Source organism: Pan paniscus, chromosome 5 (assembly GCF_029289425.2).
Source record: "Pan paniscus chromosome 5, NHGRI_mPanPan1-v2.0_pri, whole genome shotgun sequence".
Taxonomy (NCBI): domain Eukaryota; kingdom Metazoa; phylum Chordata; class Mammalia; order Primates; family Hominidae; genus Pan; species Pan paniscus.
The window spans coordinates 56,756,666-56,784,228 of NC_073254.2; the positions used below are offsets into that span (position 1 = coordinate 56,756,666).

A 27,563-nucleotide genomic window follows, 5' to 3' on the forward strand; every position below is an offset into this window, starting at 1 on the left:
GTCATGTGACCATCTGCCTCCAGGCCATGTGACCTGCCCCATGGGCTCCTCTGCTCTGGGCTCCTCTCCCTCCAGAGCTTCAGGCTCTGCCCCCTTCTGTTTCTCCCTCAGCTTCTCTGCCTTCCGTGGTGCCATCCTGGCCTCTAGGAGAGGAGTCTAGGGAGGCAGAGAGTGGGGAAAGGAGGAGGGGGCAGAGGGTCCCAGGCTCCCGGCTCCAGAGTGAGGTTCCTAACTACCCCCGCCCCCACCCCTCCCCTACCCCCGCGCCTCACCCCCAGGGGACCCTCCTTAGGCCAGCGCGCTCAACCGCCTCTTTTCTCCACCAGAGGGCTCCTCAGCGCCTGAGGCTGAGGCCAGAGAGGGGCAGAGGAGAATGGGGGAAGGAGGCCTGTGCCCCCCCCCAAGGGGAGCAGCCCTGAAGATACACTCTGTTCCCGGGTAACAGATAAGATCATCCAAGAACATGCAGACCTTATATGATCTCAACGCGGCACTGCAATCCAGACCTCTGATCACAGGGCCAGAGGTCCCTTTTGGGCTCCCTCTCCTCCAGCTTCTTGTCCTGTTACTCCAGCTCTAAACCTGGATTTTCTGATCCTCCAGGCAAGGCTCTGAGCCACTGGGCAAGAGAAGCCACCCAGGATGTCATATATGGTTGTCACTTGAGAGGAAGCACTTACAGTGTTCCACCCCACCAAGCTATTTGGACACTTTGGGGGTGAGGCCAAGCACTGAAAACTTTAAAAAGCTGCCCACAGAGAAGGATGAGAACCACTGATGAGTCCAACCCTATCAAGGTCAGGGGAGGAAACTGAGGCTGTGAGTGGGGGGCAGGTCTCAGCTGTCTTCATCCCAGCTGGCTAGGAGCCAAACTGAGATGGGCACTCGGGGCTCCTTCCTGGATGTTTTAATTTCTTTACATTAAGTGCCAGGGCCTTGTTCCCATGTATTCAGTCCCACCTACATGCTTCCACTTCAGCCTACCGCCCCCAGCAACGAGGTCTCTCTCACCCTTCCATTAAGCCAAGTTCATCCCTTCCTTCAAAATCCTGCTCAGAACTCTAATGGTGATCTCCTGAGCAAACTCCCTTGCCCCTCCCCAGTCCATAATGACTTTGGCTACCCAGGTGTATTCTCATCCAGTCACACTTAAAGCATCAATTTCTTGTCTGCCCCTGTCTTTCTCTTACCATCTTGAAGGGGTGGTGGGTGTGTGCCTGGGACTCTGACCCCCATGTGACTATGAACTCTTAATTGAGAGTTCCCCAAGGGAACTATTTCCCCAAGGAAACACTGTTTCTCCTGCCAAAGCACGAACTTCCCTGGGCAAAGAGGGAGCTTGGATGTGTCATTTCATCTCTCTGCCTGTTGCTGACCCCCAAGTCCTGACGGCTTATGAGAATCTTCCTCCAAGTTCTCCATCAGTTTCTCTTCTTTTGAGGACTTGATATTAGACAGATAACCATAAAGGTTTTTTTCTGTACTTTTCTAGTTGTATTCATTATCTTCTCTCCCTCTATCCTGGCCCAGCCCACCCTTATGCCTCCTGGATTCTCAGCAGCTACCTATTCCTAAGGACAAATATGACCCAACATGCCACTTTGTGGGGAGGGGGTAGGTCTGATATTGCCAACCACACAGGTCACAAATTCCCTAGGGGCAGAGAGAGAGAGGGAGAGAGAGAGAGAGAGAGAGAGAGAGGGAGAGAGAGGGAGAGAGAGAGAGAGAGAGGGAGAGAGAGAGAGAGAGAGAGAGAGAGACAGAGAGAGAGAGAGAGAGAGAGAGAGAGAGAGAGAGAGAGAGACACACAGAGGGAAACCCTTCCCAGAGGCAAATTAAGCTGTTTGAGTGAAGCACTTAAAATTGGAGAAAGGAGAACAGTGAGTGAGAAAAACAAATCTCTTTGCTTTCCTGAGATTAGGGGTGGGTGGCTCTCAGTGGAACTACTTTGGGAACTTTAACGAATTAGGTTCTCCAGGGTATTTAAGCAGACAAAAATATTAAGCAACTGGTAAGGCTGCTTGTCAGAATGGATGCCAGGGCTATTGCCTGGAAGCCTGCTGCGCCAGTGGTTACCTCTTTGGTTGTGGATTTGGGAGGTCTGGAGATCCTGGGGAAGGGGCCAGGGCCTGGGGCAACAGCTGCTTACTTTCTGGGATATGGTACTTCCATATTTCAATAATGGCTACGATTGTCTCAGTGATTCCCAGCTGAATGATCATCTCTGTTTAAACCTGGGAACACTTTCGGGTCTCTCAGAATCTAACCTAGGCCATTAGTTTGGCATTTAATGGGGAGCAGGCAGTGTGAACAAGGGTAGGGTTCCCAATGTGGCCACGGGTTCAGCCCTGAGAGACCAAGCCGTATCCAAGCTCAGGTCAGTGACTCTGGAAGGGCCGCCCCATCTCCAAGAAAGCAAAGGGATGTCCCCACCCAGGCAGGTGGGGCAGAGCAGCAACTCACAGCAGGCGTGCGGGGGGCAGCCCCTTGGGGTGAGTGTGGGGGAGAGAGGGTCATCCTCACGAGCACAGGCATCTCGTCGTCCGACATCGAGCTGGCTGGCTTGTCTCTGGCGGAGGGGGCGGCAACGGTGCTGTTGGTGAACCCCTGAGAGCTGGGCTTGGGCGGGAGAAGCTTGACAGGGACAGACACGGGCATGACCATAGGCGTGAGGCTTTCTGCCTCGGGAGGGAGCTGTGGTAGCTGTGGTGGCGGCGGAGGCGGAGGCGGCAGTGGTGGCTGGGGCTGAGGCGGCAGGACCTTCTCTCCTTCCTCCTACACAGACAATAAAGGCTTTGATCCTGGGCTGAGAGCAGCTCTCACAAGGGGGATGCACTTTGCTTTTCCCGAAAGGTTCCAGGACATCAGGTATGGGTGATAGAGAACCGCTGCAGGGCGATTTCCTTCCTGCAATCCTGAGTCCCTTGGCTGGAGTGATGCCAGCTGATGGTGGAAGAGGCTGGACTCCATTTTTTACAGTTAAAAATTCTTGACCATGCATTACTTGTATATTAAACTATTTTTTAAAAATTGTGCATTACTTGTATATTAAACTATTTTTTTAAAATTGTGTGGTTGTCATGCTTTTAAAGAAAGGGACATGGACTTGTAATCAGTCCAAAAGAAGGTACGATCTTGTGTAGGAGTTTTTAATTCTATGGGCCTTAGTTTACTCATTTGTCAAATGGAAATAGGCATTCCATCCTAAATTTTATTCAGGTCAGGAAACCACACTGGAGATACAAAACATGTACTTTTAACAAGTAAAGACAAAAGCTTTTTTAAAAAACATAATCTGGCATGGCCAGGAGATGGAGTGATCTGGGTAATCAAAAATTCTGTTCAACAGAGATTTAATCCCATAGATTTAAATTAAGAGTAATAATATTAAAATAATTCTGAGAAAATTTTTTGATTTTAATCTAACTCTAAAATTTGTGGATAGTTTACTATCTGGATATCCTACCTGGATAATCCAGAGGGTATTTAAGGATCTTTGGATGTTGAGCTGAACACCACTGCATCAGTAAATAGAAAATTCTGGCTGAGAGCCTGATGATTATATTAGCTTTCTCTGGCAATTGACCACTAATCTGGAAGGCCCCAGTGGGCCTGGTCTTGGGTGTGTCAAGCAGCAGAAGTTTAAAAATAATATTGCATTTACATGTTTTCCTTTGCTGTCTTCTCCAGGAGGCAGAGAGAGAGGCTGGGATGCCCTAAAAGGCTTTCTAGCGCCTCTGATTTTGACCCTTGCTCATCATAAAGCTGGGGAAGTGGGGCTGCTTGACCTGGCTGGCTCCCAGCGCCAAAGCCTAAGCATTCCTGTCAAGGGAGGACTGTGCCTCGCCAGGTCCTGCATGGGGCTCACATCACTCTCTGTCTGACGGCAGCAAAGCAAAGCAAGCAGCACACGACCTAGAAAGGACCGAGAACTGGCTCCTGCTAACCTGTTTGAGGTTGGGGGAGGCCCTCATTCCCCCGTGGGACCGCATGTGGCCATTCAGGGCAGGCAGGTTCTTGAACTCCTTCAGGCAGATGGAGCATGTCAGCTTGTTCTTGGCATCAAACTGCTCCCCAAACGCTCCTTTGGGTTGGCCACTGCTCAAGGGAAGAGCCAAATGGAGAGGACACATACGTTGAGGAAGGGGAAACAGTGACTTGCCACAAGACCTCATACCCACCACAAACCCATTTCATTCATCCAATGATCCCATTGTCCATGGCACCACTTGTATCACCCCAGTGCCCTTTAGAGAACAAAGTTCAATTTATAGATGAAAAACTGAGGCTCCAGAGTGGGAAAAGGCCTTCTCAAAGTCATGCAAGAATTGAACAAAATGTCCTTCTTCACACCAAGGCTTCAGGCAATGGATTTTGACTTGGGAACGATAGCTTATTACCCTTCCAGGGTCAGCCTGAGCCCAGCTCCTCCAAAAGCCTCCCCACTTAGAGACATTTGTGCAAGTTCCTGGGGCAGCCGCCGTACTGCACGCTTCAGCAGTTTATCAGGTTTGGCTAAATCTTTATTGACCATGCCCATGGGATGAGGAAGCAAGTCTGTACTGTTCACTGCTGCATTCTCAAAACCTAGCTCTATGCTTGGCACACAGTAGGCACTCAATAAATACTGAATGAATGCACAGTGGACAGAACATGGGCTTTGCAGTCAATCCCAGCATTGTTACTTGATATGTAACCTTAAGCTCTTTGAGCCTCAGTTTTCTCATCTGTAAAGTAACAATCATAATAGCTAACAATTATTGAGTGCTTACTGAGTATAGGCACATTGTAATCACACCCACCCTCATAGGTTACTTTACTATACATAATGCCTAGTGCTTAGCCCATAGTATGCACTCAAACACAACAGCTGCTATTATTATTTCTACACACTTCTTTGAGGAATGACTTGGAATTTAGAAATGAATCATGAGAGACACCCCAGAAAATCCTCCCCGTCTCCCAAAATACCAACAAGGTTCCACTCATCCTACCTTGACTCAGGGGACCCTGGCTGGGCTCTCCCATCAGGTAGGTGCATCTAATTTTAAGCCAAACAGGACACCGAAAAAAAGAAGAGAAAAAAACATGTTCTGAAGGGAGAAGTCCTCGAGCAGTGGGAACACCAGGTACTCTTCCAGGACTCTTTCTGCTGTCTGCCTCATGCTGACCCCATTCATGTCCACTCACTCCCTCACTCTTCTGCAATTGACTTCTGTCCCTGAATTGCTCCTTGACTTGGGACCACCACCCCACTCCTGGAGCTGCTGCCAGCCACAACAAGCCCACCAGGATGCAACTCCCCCACCGTGTTTTTTCCTGTTCTCCCAGGGCACCCACTCTGTGCACAGACAGACTCCATTCCCATAAGGGACACAGAAGAAAGAGGTGGGAGATGCAGCATTATGCCAGGAGACCCCCTGATGGAATTATTATTATTATTATTATTATTTTGAGACAGGGTCTTGCTCTGTCACCCAGGCTGTAGTGCAGTAGCATGATCATGGCTCACTGCAGCCTCCACCACCTGGACTTAAGCAATCCTCCTGCCTCAGCCTCCCAAGTAGCTGGGACTACAGGTGTGCGCCACAACACCCAGCTAAATTTTTGATTTTTTGTAGAGGCAAGGTCTCGCTATGTTGCTTAGGCTGGTCTCGAACTCCTGGGCTCAAGTGATCCTCCTGTCTTGGCCTTCCAAAGCGCTTGGATTATAGGTGTGAACCACCATACCTGGCCCTGGAATTCTTCTTAAAAAGCCTTAGCCAAATCATCTCATTCTTATATTTACAAAGGCTCTCAGTTACCACTGGTTCTGAACCCCAGACAAAACAAACTCAAGGGGAACTTCATCTCTGGCCTTCAACCTCCATCAGAACTTTCTTTCTACCCAACCAGTTCCCATTTGGGGTCACCTCCTCCTCAGACACTGCTGTCATGTGACTGTATGCCTTGGAATAAGCCAAGGCATGAAAAGTGCCCAGCACATAGTAGGCTGTTTTCTGGTCAAATATTTTTGGGAACTAATCAAGGGTTAATCATGGTGCACAAGCTGAACCGGCCTGCAGACATGTTTGTTTGGCTAGACTGTTTTTTAAAAACCCTTAATGAGAATGCTATGGGATGGGGCATCTGTTCTCTAGTTCACAGTCACCACCACTCCCTAATGTCTCATACCAGACAGTTTTGCTTATTTACTTTCCCAGCCTGGATCATGTGGGCAGCTAAGGTTTTCATCTCCACAATCACACATGGTATCTGGGAGACTCACAATGCATACTACCATATTAAAGGTCACAAAAAGTCCTGCAGTACAGCACCCTGTTTCACTTTGGGAGGCTAAAGCAGGAGGATCGCCTGAGGCCAGGAGTTCAAGAGTAGCCTGGGCAACATAGGGAGACCTGTCTCTACAAAACAAAACCAAACCAAAGAAAGTGCTCAGGCATGGTGGCATGCACCTGTAGTTCTAGCTATGTGGGAGGGTGAAGTGGGAGGATCGTTTGAGCCCAGGAGTTCAAGGATGCAGTGAGCTATGACTGCATCACTGCATTCCAGCCTGGGTGACAGAGCAAGACCCTGTCTAAAAAAAGAAAAAAGGGGCCAGGCACAGTGGCTCACACCTGTAATCCCAGCACTTTGGGAAGGTGAGGCAGGCGCATCATGAGGTCGGAGTTTGAGACCAGCCTGACCAACATGGTGAAACCTTGTCTCTACTAAAAATACAAAAACTTAGCTGGGTGTGGTGGTGTGTGCCTGTAATTCCAGCTACTTAGGAGACTGAGGCAGGAGAATCACTTGAACCCAGGAGGTGGGGGAGGTTGCAGTGAGCCGAGATGGCGCCATTGCACTCCAGCCTGGGCTACAGGGTGAGACTCCATCTCAAAAAAAACAAAAACAAAAATAAAAACAAAAACCCTAGTGTATTTATCCAGAGAACCCACTGTTTCCCCAGCAATATCCATTAAACACTGTGGAATGGCTGTTCTGAGCAATATACTTTGAGAAATGCTGTCATAATGTGGTCTCCCTCCCAAAGGGGGACCAATGTCACAGAGCATATCCAGAGCACACAGATCCAAGGGAACTGAGACACCAACACTGTGTGGTCCCCTGGCACGTGACTCAAGGTCTTGACCATTACGTGAATCATTTAGGGCATGATGTGGTACTCTGGCCATCTCCTTAGTAGATTATAAGCTCCATGGCCAAAGGACTTAATAGAGATTGATTTTGTATTCCAAGTGCTTGGCACAGACAGTGCATGACACATGTAGGTTAATGTTTGTGGAATTAGTAAAGAACAAAAGGGTTGAGGGGGCTTGGAGAGAGGATTGAGCACTGCAGACTCAGCCCTGACCCTGTAGCACACTGGGTATTGAGAGAAACTTCCACTGGGCGAATACCTGGGGCCACATGGCACTGGGAGACAGCTGCTGATGCTGAGGCCCCATGTTGTTGAGGTGGATCCCACTGGGGGATAGGAGGGGGCGATGGGGGAGGGTGCTGCTGACCCGGGTCAGATCTGAGCTCGCTGGGTCTCCCATTCCTGCGTCAGGAGGCCCCAGGTCCCCATGGGAGCTCAGCATGGCCTGGGCCTGTCTGTCACTAGAGTAGGTCTTCAGCTGACTGTCCTCACGCTGCTGGTGCTGGGACAGGTGGCTCTGCTGGTAGAGGGGGTGGCTGTAGGGCTGCTGGGGCTCCTGGTAGTAGTACTGGGACATGGAGCCCAGGGGAATCAGCTGGACAGTGTGTGCCTGCTCTGGGGTATACTGGTGAGGGTCCCTGTGATAAGAAGGGGGCTGCAGGTGCATCTGTTGCTGCTGCTGCTCTTGCAAGTGCTGCATCATGGGTTGGGGCTGATAATACTGAGGTATCTGCATTGAACCCTGCCGCTGCTGCAGCTGTAGCTGCTGCGGCTGCTGCTGCGGCGGCGGCTGCGGCTGTGATGGGCGAATTTGTTGCGGCTGCGTCTGTATTTCTTGCATGGAGATACGCTGTTGCCCGGCTTGCTGCTGTTGCTGCGGTGGGTAATACTGGTGCTGCTGCATCTGTTGCATGTGCTGTGACAGCATCTGTGGGGCCTGCAGTGGCTGTCCTCCCTGCACTGGCACCTGAGCCAGAGGCTGCTGGTAGTCATAATACAGGTGCCCTTGGGTAGGGTGCTGCCCGACCTGAAGAGCTGGTTTGGACAGCCCACCAGTGAAACCAGGGTGAGGCTGCTGGGGCACCTGCTGGTAGCGGGAAGGGATAGCCGGTGCTGGGGGCTCCATGGGCTTCTGAGACAGCAGCTGGCGGAGAGCACTGTCAGGGGCTCCATCCATCACTGCTGACTGAGTGTGCAGCACCTGGGCCATATTGTTGACCTGAATTCGCAGGTTTTGGTTGGCAAACACCTGGGTGAAAGAGTCCAGCTTGTGTAAGACACCGCTGGTAAGCTTCTGGGTCCGGATCTCGCTGGCCTGGGAGTAGGTGTATTGGTAGCCATCAGTGGGCTCAGCCTGGGCTGGTGCCCCCCACATCATGTTTGAGTTGGCCAGGTTTCCACGTAGCTGGACATGGTTTCCAGGCCCTGCATGACTTCCCCACCCTCCCTGCCTCGAGGTATCCATTTGGCCAAGGTTTTTGGAGCCAACAGGCAAGCCCAGACCATCCCGTGTATCTTGAGGGAAGTGGGGGGAGATTGGCGAGGCCTGAGGGGCATCCATTCCGCCCCCTGTTACTGCATTCCCATAGTTGTGGTTCAGCCCGCTGTGGACGCCAAGTGGTGGCTGTTGGTAGAAAAGGTTCTCACTACCATGGGCCACATGGTTGGTCTTGTACAGTTGCTGGTCACCCATGCTGTCTGCCTTGGTTGTGAACGTCCAGCCACAAAACCATAAAAAAGGTAAATAAAACAAACCCAAAAGGACTGAAACCCTGAGAAGCTGAGAGAAAAGTGTCGGCACTACTCCACGGCTGACATGTCTGTGAACGTGGCTGGAGCCAGGTGTTCCTGTTGGCCTGTACCACTCATGTGCAGGGCGGGGGGTTTCACATCCTCTCCCTGGCTGAGGTACAGACCACACAGCACTGTGGTGAGGAGACGTCGCTCACACCTGCAAGGCAAGATGCAAAAGACAGGAAAGGATTTATTTGGATGTTTTGTGATGAGCAATTGATATCCACCATGACCAGTGATAAAAATAAATATATAATCCCAGTTACCTGGGAGGCTGAGACATGAAGTTCATTTGAGACCAGCCTGGGTAACATAGGGAGATCCCGTCTCAAAAATGTTTTTAAATTAGCTGGGTGTGGTGGCATGCGCCTGTAGTCCCAGCTGCTCAGGAGGCTGAGGAAGGAGGATCACTTGGGACCAGAAGTTTAAGGCTGCACTGAGTTATGACTGCACCACTGCACTGCAGCGTAGGTGACAGCATAAAACCGCACCTCTCCCTCTCTCTGTGTGTATATATATATATATATATATGAAACAGGAGACTCGATTAGAAATAGCCAGTGTCATGCACTCCACACCCTTTTCACTGAGTCTGCAGATCTTAACTCTCACATGAGATGCAAACTCTCTTACTTTCAAGCCATTGTTCAATGGCTCAGTAGTTCATTGATTTGTTAATTCATTGTTTTGTTCATTGATTAATTCATCCATTCTTCTGAGACCCTGCTATTGAAAGCCCAACACTATTCTAGGACCTGTGGGAAATATAAAGAAGTTTAAGATATGCATTAATCAATTTATCTGTTCAACACATATTTATTAGACACCTATTAACTGTAAGGCACAATGTGGAGAAATGACTAAGACACAGGCCTGCTCTCAAGCATGTAGTTAGAAAAGGTGATGAGTCGCATAAATAATTACAAAGGGGAAAAAGATGCATGTAATCAAAAGGTAAAAATAAGAGAAGCAGGGTGTGATGGCACGCACCTGTACCCCCACCTATCAGGAGACTGAGGTGAGGATTACTTGAGCTAAGGAGTTCAAGACTAGCCTGGGCAACACAGCAAGACCTCATCTCTTTTCTTTCTTTCTTTTTTTTTTTTGAGATGGAGTCTCGCTCTGTTGCCCAGGCTGGAGGGCAATGATGCGATCTTGGCTCACTGCAACCTTCGCCTCCTAGGTTCAAGCGATTCTCCTACCTCAGCCTCCCGAGTAGCTGGGACTACAGGTGCCCGCCGCCACGCCCAGCTAATTTTGTATTTTTAGTAGAGACAGGGTTTCACCGTGTTAGCCAGGATGGTCTCGATCTCCTGACCTCATGATCCGCCTGTCTCTATCAAAAATACAAAAATTAGCTGGGCGTGGTGGCAGGCGCTTGTAATCCCAGCTACTTGGGAGGCTGAGGCAGGAGATTCACTTGAACCCGGGAGGCAGAGGTTGCAGTGAGCCGAGACTGTGCCACTGCACTCCAGGCTCGGTGACAAGAGCAAAACTCCATCTAAAAAAAAAAAAAAAAAAAAGAGGTTCAATTCCTACATCCTCAACTTGAAATTCTTTCTAGAACTCATGGATGGCAGAGGTGCAAGCTGTCCTTTTAGGACTTCTCTTTCCTAATCACCCTCCTTTACGAAAAGAAGGGCAAACTTCTCATGTACTGCACCAGGGAGAATGAAAAATGGAAACACAATAAATGCTGATCCTTGTCTCATGCTAGTAATAAATAATATTCTTCCATGGATAATGAAATTGAAAATATAGCTCAGCACCAACAATATTTTATTTCTAGACCTGGATGGTAACTGCATGGTCATTCTCACTCTGCTGTAATTCAAGCTATGCACTATGACCTGGTCATATACATAAAGGTGTATATGTCGTATGTCAATTAAAAAAAGTTTATTTTAAAAAGTCACCCCCCCAAAAAAAGTTACCCAGTACCACCATTTCATTTAGAGATGCATTTTCAATATAATTTAACTATTTATGTTTACAATTTATCTAAATTAGTAATACATTAAATGTTTTGATCAACTGTGTACTATTAATAATTGTGATAACTCAAACCAGAAGAACATTTTAATACTTAGATCTTTTGATTTTAGGAAATTAAAAAAGTTTCAACTTTTATAAAATTGTTACAGAAAAATATGGTAGGGAAACAAGTGAAAAAGTTCCAAGCATAAAAATATATTACACATATCACATTAGGATAAAATTCCATAGGGCAAGTGAAATGAAAATACAATTTCCAGAAGAAAAAGGAACACTGACTATTAAAGAGGGTGTTCATGCGTTTTTAAAATGGATGACGGGAGGTATTAAATTGCTATGGTGTTTAGATTCCACTGGATAAATTTAAAACAGTGATGTAATAGTTTTGCTTAAAAATATCAATGTTTACAACCTACTGGAAATGGTATCTTCAGCAAATGTATCATAAAAAAATGTGTGTGTAAACTTAAAACTGTATGAAGGGGCAAAGAGTTTTAAAAGATTCTTTTAGGGAGGATTTTAAACAGAAAAGTTTGAAGACCACTGCAGTCGTACCCTTCTACCTGGGAGTGAGCTGAGTTGGTCTGTCCCTTTCTGAACTATGAGAGAAAGAGATGGAAAACTTCAGATGAGGGGTTGCATTTGGTGGAGTGAAGGGTGGAGGAAGGCGAGCCGTGGGTGGAAGGGGAGGGTGGCCAAGGATGGCTGCAGCAGTGAAAGGATGCTGGGCGTGAGAGTGCTGAGCTTCAGAAGCAAGGAGACTAATGAACCTCGCTGCTCAAAGGGTGGTCCAGGTCCCCTGGGAGCTGGTTAGAAATGCAGAATCTCAGGCTCCAGTTGAGATCTATTGAATCAGAATCTGTATTTCATTGAGATGATGCCCACCCCCAAGTGAGTCACGTCCACATGAAAATTTGAGAAGCACTGAATTAGTAGACTCTTGCTGCATCCAGGTGAGGCATAATTAAGACCAGAACTCAGAAGACAGTGAGCAGGGAGAGAGGGAGAAATAAGAGAAACATTCCCTGTCTTGCCAGTGGGAAGCAACTCTCCTTCCTTGAAATGCTCTGGCCCACTCGGGCTTATGACCCAGTCTCAGACACCCACTCCTTTCCTCACACATATTCTCTCCTTTGATATCCTCATCCACCACCCATCCTTTCTGACCCCCAAAGATTGCCCCCAGCTCAGATGGTCTGAGATCCTGATCAGCTGCCTACTCTACGTCACCACGTCCATATTCAAAGGCAATTCAACATCATCTCTCCCAAACTGGATGCTGTTTTCAAATAGCTCTTTTCCTTGAACCTGCCATGCTCCCTTCCACTGCAGGGCCTTTGTACATGATGCCCCCTCACCATTTGGAGAGCTCTTCCCCTCCTCCCCGCCACTGGGTATCCTTCAGATCTCAGCTCAAACTACACATTCTCAGAAAGTTCACTCTGACCCCAATCCCCAAGTCTACATCAGATTCCTTTCTTATATGTTCTCATAAAACCATATTCCTTTCCTTTAGACTACTCTCTTCCGCTTGTAATTGCACTTCCACCAGTGCAATTATTTGATTAATGGATCTTTCTCTATTAGAGCAGGAACCAGGTCTATTTTTACCTAGGAGTCTCTTCCTCAAACCAACCATAATGCCCAGCACATTGTAGGACTCCAATAAGGATTTGTTGAAGGAAGGGCAGTATTTATTGAATGAATAAATCAACAAATGAGAAAAAATTAGAAAACAATGATCAAATATCCCAGTGAGTTTAGACAGGCAGAAAAAGACACTCAGTATAGATCAAGAAGTTCTTACGTTCTCATGAAGCATAGTCAGATTGCACCTCGGTCCTGATAGACAAATAGGGCTTACAGAGGTGGAGAGGACCAGGAAGGGTATTCCAGACAGGGAACAGCATAAACAAAGGCATAAAGTCAGGTGCAGGAGTTCATGCTGGGACATCATGTCCTTGTCCAGAACTCACCAATGATCAGGCTACATTTGTAAGAAAAGGATAAGTTGTAGTGGGCCTTAAAGTGACATCCAACAGTATTATCCTTTGGGCATTAGGCCTGGCTATTTCAGAATGCTGTACCAGGCTTAAACCTCTTCACTTAGCCTTCCTTAAAAGGCTTACACAAAGTCACCACACTCAGGAAGAATTACTTGTTGAAACTCACCCGACTTTGAGCACTATTGATTTCACGTCTCTCTCCTATGGCCCTGTGGGTAGAATGGAAGCTAGATAATTGAACTTCTGTTGACATGTTTGCTTTGTTAAGTCTTCCCAAACTGCTAGGGAAAGGGATTACTTTGCATTCTGAGTTGCAGGAGGCTATTCTTTATTTGTTGACATTTCCAGAACTGGAATATAGTTTATTTACAAGCACAGAACCCTAGATGGAACCCTAGGTGGGTTCCCAAAGTGTGGTTCTTGGGCTAGCAGCCCCAGGATCACCTGGGAAATAACAAATACTAATTCTTAGGCCCCATCCAGACCCACTAAATCAGAAACTCAGGCTGTGGCTCAGCAGTCTGTGTTTTAATGAGCCCTCTTGGTGAGTCCGATGCACGCTTAAGTTGAAGACCTCTGCCCCAGAGATGATCCAGTCTCTCCACATTACAGATGAGGAAACAGAGAAACAGAGGCCCAGAGAGGTAATTTCTGGGCCTAGAACAGTGCCTCGCTAATGATAGAAAATCAAGCCTCATTTGTTCAATGAAAGAAGAGGAAAATGGCTCAAGCCTGTAATCCTAGCACTTTGGGAGGCCAAGGCAGGGGGATTACTTGAGGCCAGGAGTTCAAGACCAGTCTGGCCAACATGGCAAAACCCTGTCTCTACTAAAAAAAAATACAAAAATTAGCCAGGCGTGGTGGTGCACCCCTGTAGTCCCAGCTACTTGGGAGGCTAAGGCACAAGAATCCCTTGAACTCGGGAGGTCAAGGTTGCAGTGAGCCGAGATCAAGCCATTTCACTCCAGCCTGGGCAAGAGAGTGAGACCCTGTCTCAAAAAATAAAAATAAAAATAAATTTAAAAAAAAGAGAGAGAAAGAGAAAATGATTTTTCCTAAAACACCATAGGGAGATAATGGCAAAACATGTGCTATTTATTTTACATTAAATGTAATATTTTTTGAATAGGTACTATGTTCACATGGTTCAAAATTCAAAAGGTTAAAATGGACATGCAAAACAGCAAAAATTATCCTAAATAAATGCCTGTAAATAAAGTGAAAATCATGCAAATTGTAAAAATAAGGGCGTGAAAAGTCTCCCTCCACCTTCCACCCCCATCCCCAGCCACCCAGTACCCCTTCTGGGACAGTCAATCAGGTTCTTATATATCCTCCTAGAGACACTTTATGCTCATACAAGAACACTAATGCACAGCCCGTCTTATACAGATGGTAGCGTGCTAGGCCGTGGTTTAGCATCTTGCCAAAAGGCTATTTTAAACATATCATTTAAAACCTGAAAACTGTTCTTCTTAGTGGATTAGTCAATCTCACAGAATTCTTATAATACCAACTCAGGATTCAAGTCTTTATTATTTTTCTAACAAGGTAACTGTTTTGCTCATTATGTGTAACAGTTTCTACTGGGTAATTTGTACCAGGAGCTTTTTCATTCATGAACTAATTAACAGAACTGCTACTTTCCCATTTCTTCGGTCAATTTCTTCCTTAGAGCAGGACTCCAGGATTCCAGGGTGGGCTCAACAAATAAATGCCCACTCAGAACCTAAGGTGCCACTCCACGCTCCCACAGAGCCTGTGACCGCTTTTCCTCTGCACTGACCATGTCACAGCCAGGCGACCCACTTCGTGCCTGTCTCCACACTGGCTGCCCAGTCACTGTGATGTAGGGACAGCAGCCTGCCCATGTGGTGTCCTCAGGGACTGGGACACAGCAGATGCTCAACAAACGCTCACTGAACTGCAACACTGTGCTAGGCAAAGGAGACCTAGAGTGGCTTGTTCCCCTCTGCAGGTCCCATGCCTCTGACATGGACTAAGGGACAGAATTTACTAGTTTCTGTTGAGGTCATAGTGCCCTAAAGCACCAAATTTATGGAGTGCTGTAGATAATAACAAGGCTCTACGGAGACCTCCCAGCACACTTTTTCTATACAGGGACAGCTAGTAAATATTTTCAGCTTTGGGGCCCATACATATGGTTTCTGTCACAACGCTGCCACGGTAGCGTGAAAGCGGCCACAGACCATATATAAATGAATGGGCGTGGCTGTGTTCCAATACAACTTTATTTATGGACACTGAAACTTGAATTTTACATAATTTTCACATGCCAAATGCTGTTCTTCTTTTGATTTTTCTTCAACCAATTAAAAATGTAAAAATCCTTCTTCACTCACAGGCAGTACAAGAATAGGTGTGGGCTGGATCTGGCCTGACCCATGGTTTGCTTGACCCCTGTTCTAGAGCATCAAAGTCTCTCCACACCCCACCCCCTGGCCTGGGGCACCAGGAGACAAGGCCGCAGTCTGCAAGAAGGATATCTGTCCTAAGGGCCACCCTTTGAACCAGAGACACAGACAGAGAGATACACCAGGAGAGGAAGTTGACTTTGGCGGAGGTCTCCGCAGGACTTGTTTGCTTACAATTCAGAAGGGGTAACACCCTGCTCCGGCCAGACCACCATTGCTTGTTTGAGGAAGAAAAACCAAAAAGATTTTCCTTTTTCTGACCCCGGGCCGTCAGTTAGAGACTGTATACACAATTCTCCAAATGCCTTGGCTTGTGTTTTAGTCCAGCCTTCCTCTCGGCTCTGTCAAGGAAGCTTCACTCGACTCCCCTGGGGCTCCTCTTAGTCCAGCTCACTCCCAGCTCCCCTAAGCAGGCAGGAGCCAAGGGCGGCTCTCCAGGATGTGGGCCGCAGTTCGCGGTCTTCTTTTTAGCACCGTTGTTGTTCTAAATGCTTTCTGATTAGTCTTCTAAATAATTCCAGTGGGTATTTTATAATCCAGTAACCCGATTATCGTGGACATGTGCTGCCAATGACAGCGGTTAGCATCTAAATCTTCCTCCGTGCAGTGAGTGGTTTGCTCTTACTCCTTCACAGCCCTGGCTTTCCTGCTGACTCTGGGCTGTGGGAGGATTTTCAAGGCTCCCTTTGGGCAGCAAGAAACATTCATTTCTCTACCCTCAGGTCTCACCCTGTAGCATCAATTGCTCCCTCCAAGCCCTGGGGATCGGTAAGAAGCCCGACGCATAGCTCAGGAACCTGCAGAATGGAGGGTTTGGATTTTGCTTCCTGCAGGTGGCTCCTCATTAGGAAATAGAGATTGGACCGATTTCACTTTTTGGTTGTCACTGTCACTGCCATCTTTCCTCTGGGTTGGCTGTAGTTCTTTACCACGGACTTTAACATCGTCTCCCCCCTGTGACTACCATATGCCACTTCTCTCTCTTCCTGTCATGGAGCAGTATGGAAACTAAGGACATGGGGAGAGAAGTGGGAGCTGCAGGAGTCTAGGGTAAATTCCTGGAGGAGGCAGCCATGGTCTGAGTGGGCCTTGCTGATATATTCCTGGACACATTTGTTTCATACTACCTTCCCTAAGTATCCAACAGCAGGGTTCTGCCTGCTCCACCTCCAGGGCCCTGGCTGGGATGACCTCTCCTTCCTGTGTGGCTTGAGTCTCATATTGTGGCTCCCACCCTGTGAGGCCTGGGGTTGCCAGTTGCCCTTTTCTGCCTTCTCCTTGTGACATTCTTTGGGGTCTTTTTGAAGCCTCATCCTCCCTCAGATTGTGAGCTTAAAGATACAGGTTTGTCCCGCAGCAGTCCTGACAAGGCTAGGATTGTAGGGAGATTAGGAACATGGGCTTTGGCTCTGTGAATATGGGGTAGTTAGAAGAGCATTGGAAAAAGCTGGGAGTGGTGGCTCATGCCTCTAATCCCAGCACTTTGAGAGGCCAAGGCCCACAGATCACTTGAACCCAAGAATTTAAGATAACTCTAGGCAACATAGTGAGACCCCATTTCTACAAACAATTAGCTGGGTGTAGTGGCGTGCGCCTGTAGTCCCAGCTACTTGGGAGGCTGAGATGGGAGAATCACCTGAGCCTGGGAAGTTGAGGCTGCAGTGAGTGGTGATTATACCACTGCATGCTAGCCCTATCTCAAAATAAATAAATAAATAAATAAGAAGAAGAAAGAAGAAAGAAGGAAGAAGAAGAAAGAAGAAAGAAGAAGAAGGAGAAGGAGAAGGAGAAGGAGGAGGAGGAGAAGAAGAAGAAGAAAGAAGAAGAAGAAGAAGAAGAAGAAGAAGAAGAAGAAGAAGAAGAAGAAGAAGAAGAAGAAGAAGAAGAAGAAGAAGAAGAAGAAGAAGAAGACTGCAATAGAAGACAGGAGCCCTGGGCTTTGGTTCTACTGACTCCATGTGACCCTGGGCAAGTCATTTGCCCTCTCTGGACTTCAGTCATGGCTTTCTCTACATCCAGATAATTGAAGCAAAGTTTTTCTAGAGAGAGAGGCTGAATAAAATCCATACAATCTCTGCCTCATCTTAACCTGACTTGTAGAGACAAAATTCAGGGTTCTGGATCCAGTTGGTATTGACTGCATAGATCTGACAACTGTTTAGGGGGCAAATGCACGCAGTGTAGAGACCAATGTGGTCTCCACCTCTCCTTTTATGACACACAGAAGCTAGGGAGGGGAGGCGATGTTAAATTGATGTAACTGATGTGGCTGAGCACTTCCTGTATGACAAACTGCTCTGGGAGACTAGAATGGAACAAACTCCAACATAGTTACCTGGGATTAACAAACTTCACATCAGTACTGATAAAGTCAGCTACAGCCTATGGTTCCAAGGAGAAAGTAGCAGATGCAAATACAGAGATCCTGTGGGAAACTTACAACCACACTTACCGCACCTTTCAGCCTAAAGGGAAAGGTGCAACAGGCTCTGAGTGGGGCATGCCAGGGATGAGGACCACTCCAACTTGCCTGGCTCCCCAGGAAGCTTCCTCCCAACCCACAGTTGATACCATCCCCCATCACCTGGTGGCGGTGAGGTTGACAGATGATCCAGCTGAAAGGTCTGCAGAAAGAAGATGGGACACAGGAGCATCAAAACAATCCACACGTGATTCCCTGAGTGACCCAAATGCTTTCATGATCACATGTGTCCCCTAAGGAGGAGCTGCTAAGAGAATTTCAGAATCAATCATCAATCAGATTGAAGACCTGCTTTGTGCCAGGAGAGATGAGAGGTCATGAGGGCCCCTGGCCTCATGAGGTTTACAGTCACATTAACTGAGGCCTCATAGCTCAGACCAGCATCTGTGTCCTGTCATCCTTTACAGTCTTTTATACCAACTCGTACTGAGGACCTTCTATGCCAGGGCTGCTAGGGGACAAAACTGTGTCTTTAAGATTGCAATCTGGGGAGGAGGAGGCTTCCAAAGGACCCCAAGGAATGTCACAAGGGGAAGGCAGAGAAGAACAACTGGTGACTCCAGGCCTCGCAGGGTGGGAGCCACAATATAGGGCTTGGGCCTCACAGAAGGATGAGGTCACTCCAGCCAGGGCCCAGGAGGCGCAGTAGGCAGACCCTTGCTGTGGGGGACTCCGGGAAGGTCTCTGCAGGGCACCTGGCTGGAGGGGTCTGGGCCCAGGGCCCACAGGAAGGATCCTCCACTCCTGCCCCCAAGAACTTGGGGCGTGGGGCCTTCTGAATCAGCACCTGGGACTTCAGCCAAACAAAGGATCCCTGGCCCTGCAGCTGTCCTGGGCAGGGCAGGGCAGGGCTGGGAGAATGGGAGGAGATTTCCCTCCGGCTGCTCTGATGAGGCCCCAGCAAAAGTGGGAATAAAGATAGAGGGGAAGTGGGCTGGCAGGGAGATCTGACCCCCTTGGCCCCACCTACAGCCTCAGAGTGAATTATTAATAGAAGAAAGCACAAGTCAAGCACCTGCAGGCTCTGTTGCTATCACTCAAGCTCCACACCTAGCGTCATGGGGCCAAGCGGCCAGAACAGCCTCCGGCAGGTGGGCAGCACAGACCAACTTCCTCTGCAAGGGACGACAGGGAGGGTGGTGGCTGGCGCTGTCACCACATCCTGGCCATGCACATTGAGATGGCACCAGACCCACAGACTCTCCAGGCCTGTGTGTGTGTGAGCTATACTCCCAAGCAGATCAGCTGTGTGACTTTGGTGTGCGGCCTTCCAAGACATCAGGCTGTATAAAAAACCAAAGGGTCACCCAGGGCCCCAGAGAAGAAGCGATCATCTTAAGGGACAACCACTCCCCTTTTTTTCTGGAAAACAGCTCACACAGTAACAAAGTCAGTGATGTACAAAGTCAGTATGTAAAATAACCGTGCAATAGTGTTCTTGTGTTTGCGTTGTCGTGGGTCCCCTCTGGGTCTCCTGCCTGCGTTTCAGACAAAAAGCCTGTGCAGAAGCCCAGGGTATCCCAGGTTATGACGTCGGTGCCACGGGGAGCATTCTGTAAATACCGGCGGCGACACCGAGCTACATACTGGGCAATGCCACGGTCCCAAGCTTTTCGCTTTTAAGATAAGGGGGCTCGGACAAGCCACAGTCCCTTTGGCTCAGACTTCTAAGGTCTTTTGGGGAATTCTGGGAGTCAACAAACAAACCCGAGGGGACCTCTGGCAACTAGGGCTGGAGGCCTTCCAGCAGGACTTCCTGAGTCGCTCCCTCCTCCAGGCCTCCGAGGATCCGGTTCTGGCCTCCTTCTAGAAGCCCTGGGGGATGGTGAGCCTCACTCAGGTACCCATCTCCCAGCAGGTTCGTGCTCTGAGGGAGGGCAGGGGGAGCCCTGGCTCGCTTGCTCGCTCGCTCGTCTCCGGGACTCAGCTCATGCCTCCCCTGACAGTGTGAGTGAGTGCTCAGGAGGCACCGACCCAGGGCAGCCAGGAAGAAGCCTCTATGCCCTGCAGCCCTCGGGGTTCAGCCCAGCCACTTGGCCGTGCCTGACGACATCTCCCCTGTTCTTCATGGTGCTATGGGAGGCCAGCCTTCCCAGGCAGATGAGTGAGGCTCTTCATTCAAGGGTCCAGGGGGAGCCTCACCCTCATGGCACCCTATGTAGGCTCTCGGGGCCCTTAGGAGGCTGCTGAGGGCGGGGAAAGGAAGGAGTGAGGGAGGAGGCCTGGAAGCCAATTAGGAAGATGTCCTTGAGAGGCAAGTCCATGGGAGCTGCAGAGAAAGTCTGTCAGGAGGACCTGGTTCCAAACTTGATCCAAATCACAGCATGCCACGATGAAGAAAAACAGTATGTTTTAATTCATAAATGCTTCTAAGAATTCAGTGTTATGGAATAAAGTTGGAAGTGAAATTCCCCCTCACCTGAGATTCCCACTGTCTGGTGCTTTGTATGTGGACGGTGGGAGGGATGATGAAGGTTAGCTTCTGGTTACTGAGAGGCCTCAGGGGATAAAGAGGGGTCCTGCCCTTTCTGGGTTTGCTCCTCCTCTGGCAATCTTCATGCTCCCCTGGGAAGCCCCCAAACCTGTCTGGACTTGCTCAAGGCAGATATCCTGTTGGTCATTGGCCCCCATTATCTCACAGTCCCAATTTCTTGCCAAAACAACTTCCCTTTGCTGCTAGGGGACCCCTGCAGCTGAACCAAGAAGACAGAAATGCGGCCCCGGAGCCTGGGCTGCAGGGAGAGTGTGAGGACCAAATCCTAGCTAAAGGTTTTACAGGCCCAGACACGCATACTTCTGTTTGTTGGAAACATTACCCCACCAAGCTCAGTCACCTCAGGTACTTCATTTTTCAAACAATACTAGATATCCAGTTCCATAGAAACAGAATTGTGTTTAATAGCTCTGTATTTTAAAATCTCTCCCTCTCTCTCCACTGTGCCACGAGCAGTGTTTGGCCAAAGCAGATTCACTCAATGTTTATGGAACACAGCAAACAAGTTTGTCAAACATCAACCCTGTGTGCATGGTAAACTATTAGAAAGTGAAGGAGCCAATCCCTTTCTCCGGACCAGCTGAGGTGGTCCAGAATTACATCCAGGATGCCTGCTTAAGAGTGCCCAGACTCTGCCAGGATCCTCCAGCCCTGTGTGGAGGCGGGTCACAGAGGGGTGGCTGTAGGAGGGACACCCAGCGTGGCATCGATGAGCTGGATTAAGATGCTGCTACGCAAACAGGAAGGAAGAACAGCAACGATGGCTAACGTGCACTGGGCGCTAACCCCGGGCTAGGCACAGTGCCAAGTCCCTCAGAAGCCCCTCCCAATAACCCCACAAGGTGGTAAGTGCATCCATCACCTTTAACTACCTTACCAACCTCCCAATGACACCTTGCAATGAACATTCTCAGATGCATCCCCTTAGGAACATCTGTGAGAATTTCTTTAGGATACATACCCAGGAGTAGAGGAAGGTGTGATGCTTTTTATGTGTCAGTTTGGCCAGGCTGAACTACTGCCCTCAGAATTCCCTTTCTAGGGAGTTGGTTAAAGCAGAGACTCATAGAAAATGACATGTAGACAAGTGTGTATGCTGCAGTATTGCTAGAAAAGCCAAAGACTGAAAACAACCCAAATGCCTAACCATAAGGGATTGATTGAAGGAAATCATGGAATAACCGCAGGATGGGATACTATGCAGTTGTTAAAACTAACAAGGAGACTGGGCACAGTGGCTCATGCCTGTAATCCCAGCACTTTGGGAGGATGAGGCAGGAGGATTGTTTCAGCCAAGGAGTTAGAGACCAGTCTGGGCAACATGGGGAAACCCTGTCTCTACAAAAAATACAAAAATCAGCCAGGTGTGGTGGTGCACACTTGTAGTCCCAGCTACTTGGGAAGCTGAGGTGGGAGCATCAATTGAGCCCAGAAGGTTGAGGCTGCAGTGAGCCATGATGGCGCCATTGCATTCCAGCCTGGGTGACAGAGTGAGACCCTGTCCCAAACAAACAAACAAACAAACCGAACCAAAACAAAACAAAAAATCCAAAAGAACAACAATGAAACTCTCTATGAAATGAAATGGAAAGACGTCCAAGGTTAAGTGAAAAAGAAAGATGCAGAACAGTATGTTCAGTATGCTCTCTTTTGTGTAAAAAATGGTTAAAATAGAATATATACATATGTAGGTATATAGATAGTTGATTTTTGTTAGTTGTGGTAGTTACATCCTATAAAGTCTCTATGATCACTGAATTAGTGAATACTGAGCCACTGCTCCTAAGAGAAATATAGGGTTAGGTTCCTGCAAGCCCCTGGTTGCAACATTTTTGTCAACTGATCAGTATATAACCTTGTTTTATATGTGTCTGCTTAAAGGATATCTTATTTAACATCTATTTTTTTCATTCATTAACATTGACCTCACAGCCAACAGTACTACAACTAATGCCTGAAAGGAGCTTATCTAATTCACCCATTTTCTCTGTAAGGCACATACATCACAGCCTTCTCGTGCTGAGAACAGTAGGCAACACTTTAGCATTACACTTGGAGGCCATTTTAAACAGTGAAATCAACAACAAAAACAACAAAAATATGAAAAATGCCACACTAAATATACCAAAAAAGCACACTTGTGTCCAGCAGGAGAGCTGAAATAAGAAGGTGGAGTTGCCTTGTTTAACCTCAGCTTGGGAACATGCATTGGGCGACTCAAAATGTTCACTGCTCTGTGCATGTCCTCAAATGACCAAGAAAGCACCAAGCATCAGTTTCGTGGTTACAAATAAGTTTAGAGAGTAGGGAATTTGCAAATATGGAATCTGTGAATAATAAGGGTCAACTATGTATTTATAATTGATATATATTCATAAAGAAAATCTGGAAGGATCCAAGAAACTAATAATAGTTGTCTGCAGGGAGGTGGTAGAAACTGGGCTAATTGGGGAAAAGAGCAGGAGGGAGATTTTTCATTTTATAACTTTTTATATTTTTCTGTGTTTTTGAACCATGTGAATATATTACTTACAAAAAAACCCAGATAGAATAACATATGAAAAAAACTTTTTTTTTTTTTTTTTTTTTTTTGAGATGGAGTTTTGCTCTTGTTGCCTAGGCTGGAGTGCCATGGCACGATCTCGGCTCACCACAACCTCCTCCTCCCGGGTTCAAGTGAGTCTCCTGCCTCAGCCTCCCGAGTAGCTGGGATTACAGGCATGCGCCACCATGCCTGGCTAATTTTGTATTTTTAGTAGAGATGGGGTTTCTCCATGTTGGTCAGGCTGGTCTCGAACTCCCAACCTCAGGCAATCTGCCCCCTCGACCTCCCAAAGTGCTGGGATTACAGGTGTGAGCCACTGCACCCTGGCCAAAAAAAACCTTTATGTGCATTTAATTGCAGTACATTAATGCCTTATGAATTTATTTTAACTTAAAACACAAATATCTTACTGGTCTTTTGAGGCAGGGTCCAGAACTTTTCTTTGCTCATAGATCTGTGGAATAGAGCTCTGTATTTATCTTTTGTGCATAAACCACTGATGATGCATAATCTATACTTTTTCAGTTTGGTTTCTTTAAAAAGGAGCCAGAAGTAGAGAATCCTGGTAAAGGAATTGTAGTGCAGCATCCTCTGACACGCTTTTATTTTCCTCTCCCTCTAGTGCCAATCTTTATAATTTTTAATTTTTTTTTTTTTTTGTAGAGACAGGGTGTCGCTGTTTCCCAGGCTGGTCTTGAACTCCTGGCCTCAAGCAATCCTCATGCCTTGGCCTCCCAAAGTGTTGGGATCACAGGCGTGAGCCACGGCACCACAGTGCCAGTCTTTAATAGTTGTCTTGCTCACACCTAATTTGGCAGCAATTCTCTTTTGGTGGCTTGCTTTTATCACTTCTTCCCAAAGCATTCAACAGTGAAAAATGTGTCGCCTGTCACACATTCTCAGCTGAGGTAGAACAAGGTGACTCTTACTTTTCACTGAAATAGCACTTCTCTTTCTTTTTTGCATTCATAGTTCATTGGCTTAGATCACATTTAACTAATTTACATAATTACAATAACAAGGACAACTGGCATAAGCAGGTTTGAGGACCAACACAGCCCGTGACTACATTTGTGGGAGTGGGTGCTCTGTTTAGGGCAAGTTGTGGAGAAGGCCAGCTGCCACTCAGTTATGTAGAGGCTGGTTAAAGACAGTTCCACCTGCGTGTGAGTGTGACTTGCTAACTTTAACATGAGGAGCATGCTAGATGTCTCTGAACTATGCCGTCTGACGTTGTTTCATGCATTCAAATGTCAGGTAAGTGTGTACAGGTCAGGCACATGCTCCTCAGGCAGAGCGCTGGGGTCCCTGTGGTGCTCAGAGCCAAGCTGTCATGGGGCAGGCACTCTGAAAACATTTTCTGAAGTAAGCAGACCTTTTTTTTTTTCAAAGGTCTTCAAGGTAAGATTTCTGACAAAGCTGACATTTAGACTTCACGGTTTAAGAAAGGGATGGGGTTGAATCTGTAAATTACCTTGAGCAGTATGGCCATTTTCACGATATTGAGTTCTTCCTAACCATGAGCATGAAATGTTCTTCCATTTGTTTGTATCCTCTTTTATTTCCTTGAGCAGTGGTTTGTAGTTCTCCTTGAAGAGGTCCTTCACATCCCTTGTAAGTTGGATTCCTAGGTATTTTATTCTCTTTGAAGCAATTCTGAATGGGAGTTCACTCATGATTTGGCTGTTTGTCTGTTGTTGGTGTATAAGAATGCTTGTGATTTTTGTACATTGATTTTGTATCCTGAGACTTTGCTGAAGTTGCTTATCAGCTTAAGGAGTTTTTGGGCTGAGACAATGGGGTTTTCTAGATATACAATCATGTCGTCTGCAAACAGGGACAATTTGACTTCCTCTTTTCCTAATTGAATACCCTTTATTTCCTTCTCCTGCCTAATTGCCCGGGCCAGAACTTCCAACACTATGTTGAATAGGAGTGGTGAGAGAGGGCATCCCTGTCTTGTGCCAGTTTTCAAAGGGAATGCTTCCAGTTTTTGCCCATTCAGTATGATATTGGCTGTGGGTTTGTCATAGATAGCTCTTATTATTTTGAAATACGTCCCATCAATACCTAATTTATTGAGAGTTTTTAGCATGAAGGGTTGTTGAATTTTGTCAAAGGCTTTTTCTGCATCTATTGAGATAAATCATCCCCATCAAGCTACCAATGACTTTCTTCACAGAATTGGAAAAAACTACTTTAAAGTTCATATGGAACCAAAAAAGAGCCCGCATCGCCAAGTCAATCCTAAGCCAAAAGAACAAAGCTGGAGGCATCACACTACCTGACTTCAAACTATACTACAAGGCTACAGTAACCAAAACAGCATGGTACTGGTACCAAAACAGAGATATAGATCAATGGAACAGAACAGAGCCCTCAGAAATAACGCCGCATATCTACAACTATCTGATCTTTGACAAACCTGAGAAAAACAAGCAATGGGGAAAGGATTCCCTATTTAATAAATGGTGCTGGGAAAACTGGCTAGCCATATGTAGAAAGCTGAAACTTGATCCCTTCCTTACACCTTATACAAAAATCAATTGAAGATGGATTAAAGACTTAAACGTTAGACCTAAAACCATAAAAACCCTAGAAGAAAACCTAGGCATTACCATTGAGGACATAGGCATGGGCAAGGACTTCATGTCTAAAACACCAAAAGCAATGGCAACAAAAGACAAAATTGACAAATGGGATCTAATTAAACTAAAGAGCTTCTGCACAGCAAAAGAAACTACCATCAGAGTGAACAGGCAACCTACAAAATGGGAGAAAATTTTTGCAACCTACTCATCTGACAAAGGGCTAATATCCAGAATCTACAATGAACTCAAACAAATTTACAAGAAAAAAACAAACAACCCCATCAAAAAGTGGGCGAAGGACATGAACAGACACTTCTCAAAAGAAGACATTTATGCAGCCAAAAAACACATGAAAAAATGCTCATCATCACTGGCCATCAGACAAATGCAAATCAAAACCACAATGAGATACCATCTCACACCAGTTAGAATGGCAATCATTAAAAAGTCAGGAAACAACAGGTGCTGGAGAGGATGTGGAGAAATAGGAACACTTTTACACTGTTGGTGGGACTGTAAACTAGTTCAACCATTGTGGAAGTCAGTGTGGCGATTCCTCAGGGATCTAGAACTGGAAATACCATTTGACCCAGCCATCCCATTACTGGGTATATACCCAAAGGACTATAAATCATGCTGCTATAAAGACACATGCACGCGTATGTTTATTGCGGCATTATTCACAATAGCAAAGACTTGGAACCAACCCAAATGTCCAACAATGATAGACTGGATTAAGAAAATGTGGCACATATACACCATGGAATACTATGCAGCCATAAAAATGATGAGTTCATGTCCTTTGTAGGGACATGCATGAAATTGGAAATCATCATTCTCAGTAAACTATCGCAAGAACAAAAAACCAAACACCGCATATTCTCACTCATAGGTGGGAATTGAACAATGAGATCACATGGACACAGGAAGGGGAATATCACACTCTGGGGACTGTTGTGGGGTGGGGGGAGGGGGAGGGATAGCATCGGGAGATATACCTAATGCTAGATGACGAGTTAGTGGGTGCAGCGCACCAGCATGGCACATGTACACACATGTAACTAACCTGCACAATGTGCACATGTACCCTAAAACTTAAAGTATAATAAAAAAAAAAAAAAAAAAAGAAAGGGATGGGGAAGGGCAGGTCTGTAAGATCTCCTAAAGTGTCTGGGATTAAATCCTCAGTTGGCTCCCAGTGCCCCAGGCTGAGGCGAATCCCTCGACTGTTTAGAGACGATGTGGAAACCCTCTGCTCCTAAAGGAGGAAGAGGCCCAAGTCCATGATCTGAAGCCGAAAGGCCTCTGTCTCAGCAGACGACCCTGACCCCTGCTTCACAGAGAATGGGGGCTGCCGGCCTTTGCTCTCTCCACCTCCTCCCGCCAAATAAACTTTCACACGTCCCCCCTGCCCTAACTCCTTTCTCTTCACTTAACTGAAACAACTGGAGACCCTTTACCCAGGATCCTCAATCAGAAACTGGGACCCCAGGGGCCCACCACCTCCCCATTCCCACTCACTTCCAACAGATGATCAATTCCTGCCCACTTCTCCTGCACAGCCTTTCCCTGGCCATCTTCTCTCATTGCCTAATCCATGCTCCTCTGTTCGGGTCTCACCCCCTCCAGCCCTGCCACACCACCCTCTCCTTAAAACCTCCAATGCTCCCTCTGCCAACAGGTAAGTGTCCAAACAGCTCAGCTGGGCACAGAAAGCCCTCATGATCTGGTCTCATTCACCTTTCCAGTGATTTCCCCACCCACTCAGATACACCCTGAGCACCTGTCCTATGAAGCCACACAAAGTTTCCATAATGCTGGTCCTTCTGCTTGACAGCTCTTTTTCCCATTCTCCACCTTCTCAGCCTACAAGTTCCTGTTCAAACCTAATGTCTTTCACGAAGTCTTCCCTTCCCTGATCCTCAGCCACTCATCATAACGAAACATTTATTGCATGCTCACTCTATACCAGGTACAGTAGATGTAATGGAGGTGGGAACAGAGACAGTGTCAGTTTTATAGGGCTTGCAGTGTGGGGGTGTGCATGTCAGCCAGAGACAAGTACAATTTTACACCTGTC

At 47.1% G+C, this 27,563-nt stretch overlaps 1 protein-coding gene across 17 annotated transcripts in view; it reads right to left on the minus strand.

Moving 5' to 3' along the window:
* The window catches only part of TRERF1 (transcriptional regulating factor 1), a 224,166-nt gene that overhangs the window by 32,537 nt on the left and 164,066 nt on the right, over positions 1 to 27,563 (minus strand). For 9 of the 17 annotated variants that reach the window (XM_008958785.4, XM_055113604.2, XM_063604899.1 and 6 more), the window contains 4 exons: positions 7,401 to 9,092; positions 4,995 to 5,041; positions 3,948 to 4,098; positions 2,464 to 2,775 (listed from right to left, as the gene is read on the minus strand). In XM_008958785.4, the coding sequence (XP_008957033.1) occupies positions 2,464 to 2,775; positions 3,948 to 4,098; positions 4,995 to 5,041; positions 7,401 to 8,834 (1,944 nt within the window). In that variant the 5' untranslated portion in view covers positions 8,835 to 9,092. The remainder of the gene's footprint in view (positions 1 to 2,463; positions 2,776 to 3,947; positions 4,099 to 4,994; positions 5,042 to 7,400; positions 9,093 to 27,563) is intronic. The other 8 variants (XM_063604901.1, XM_008958789.5, XM_034962097.3 and 5 more) reach the window with 2 other exon arrangements.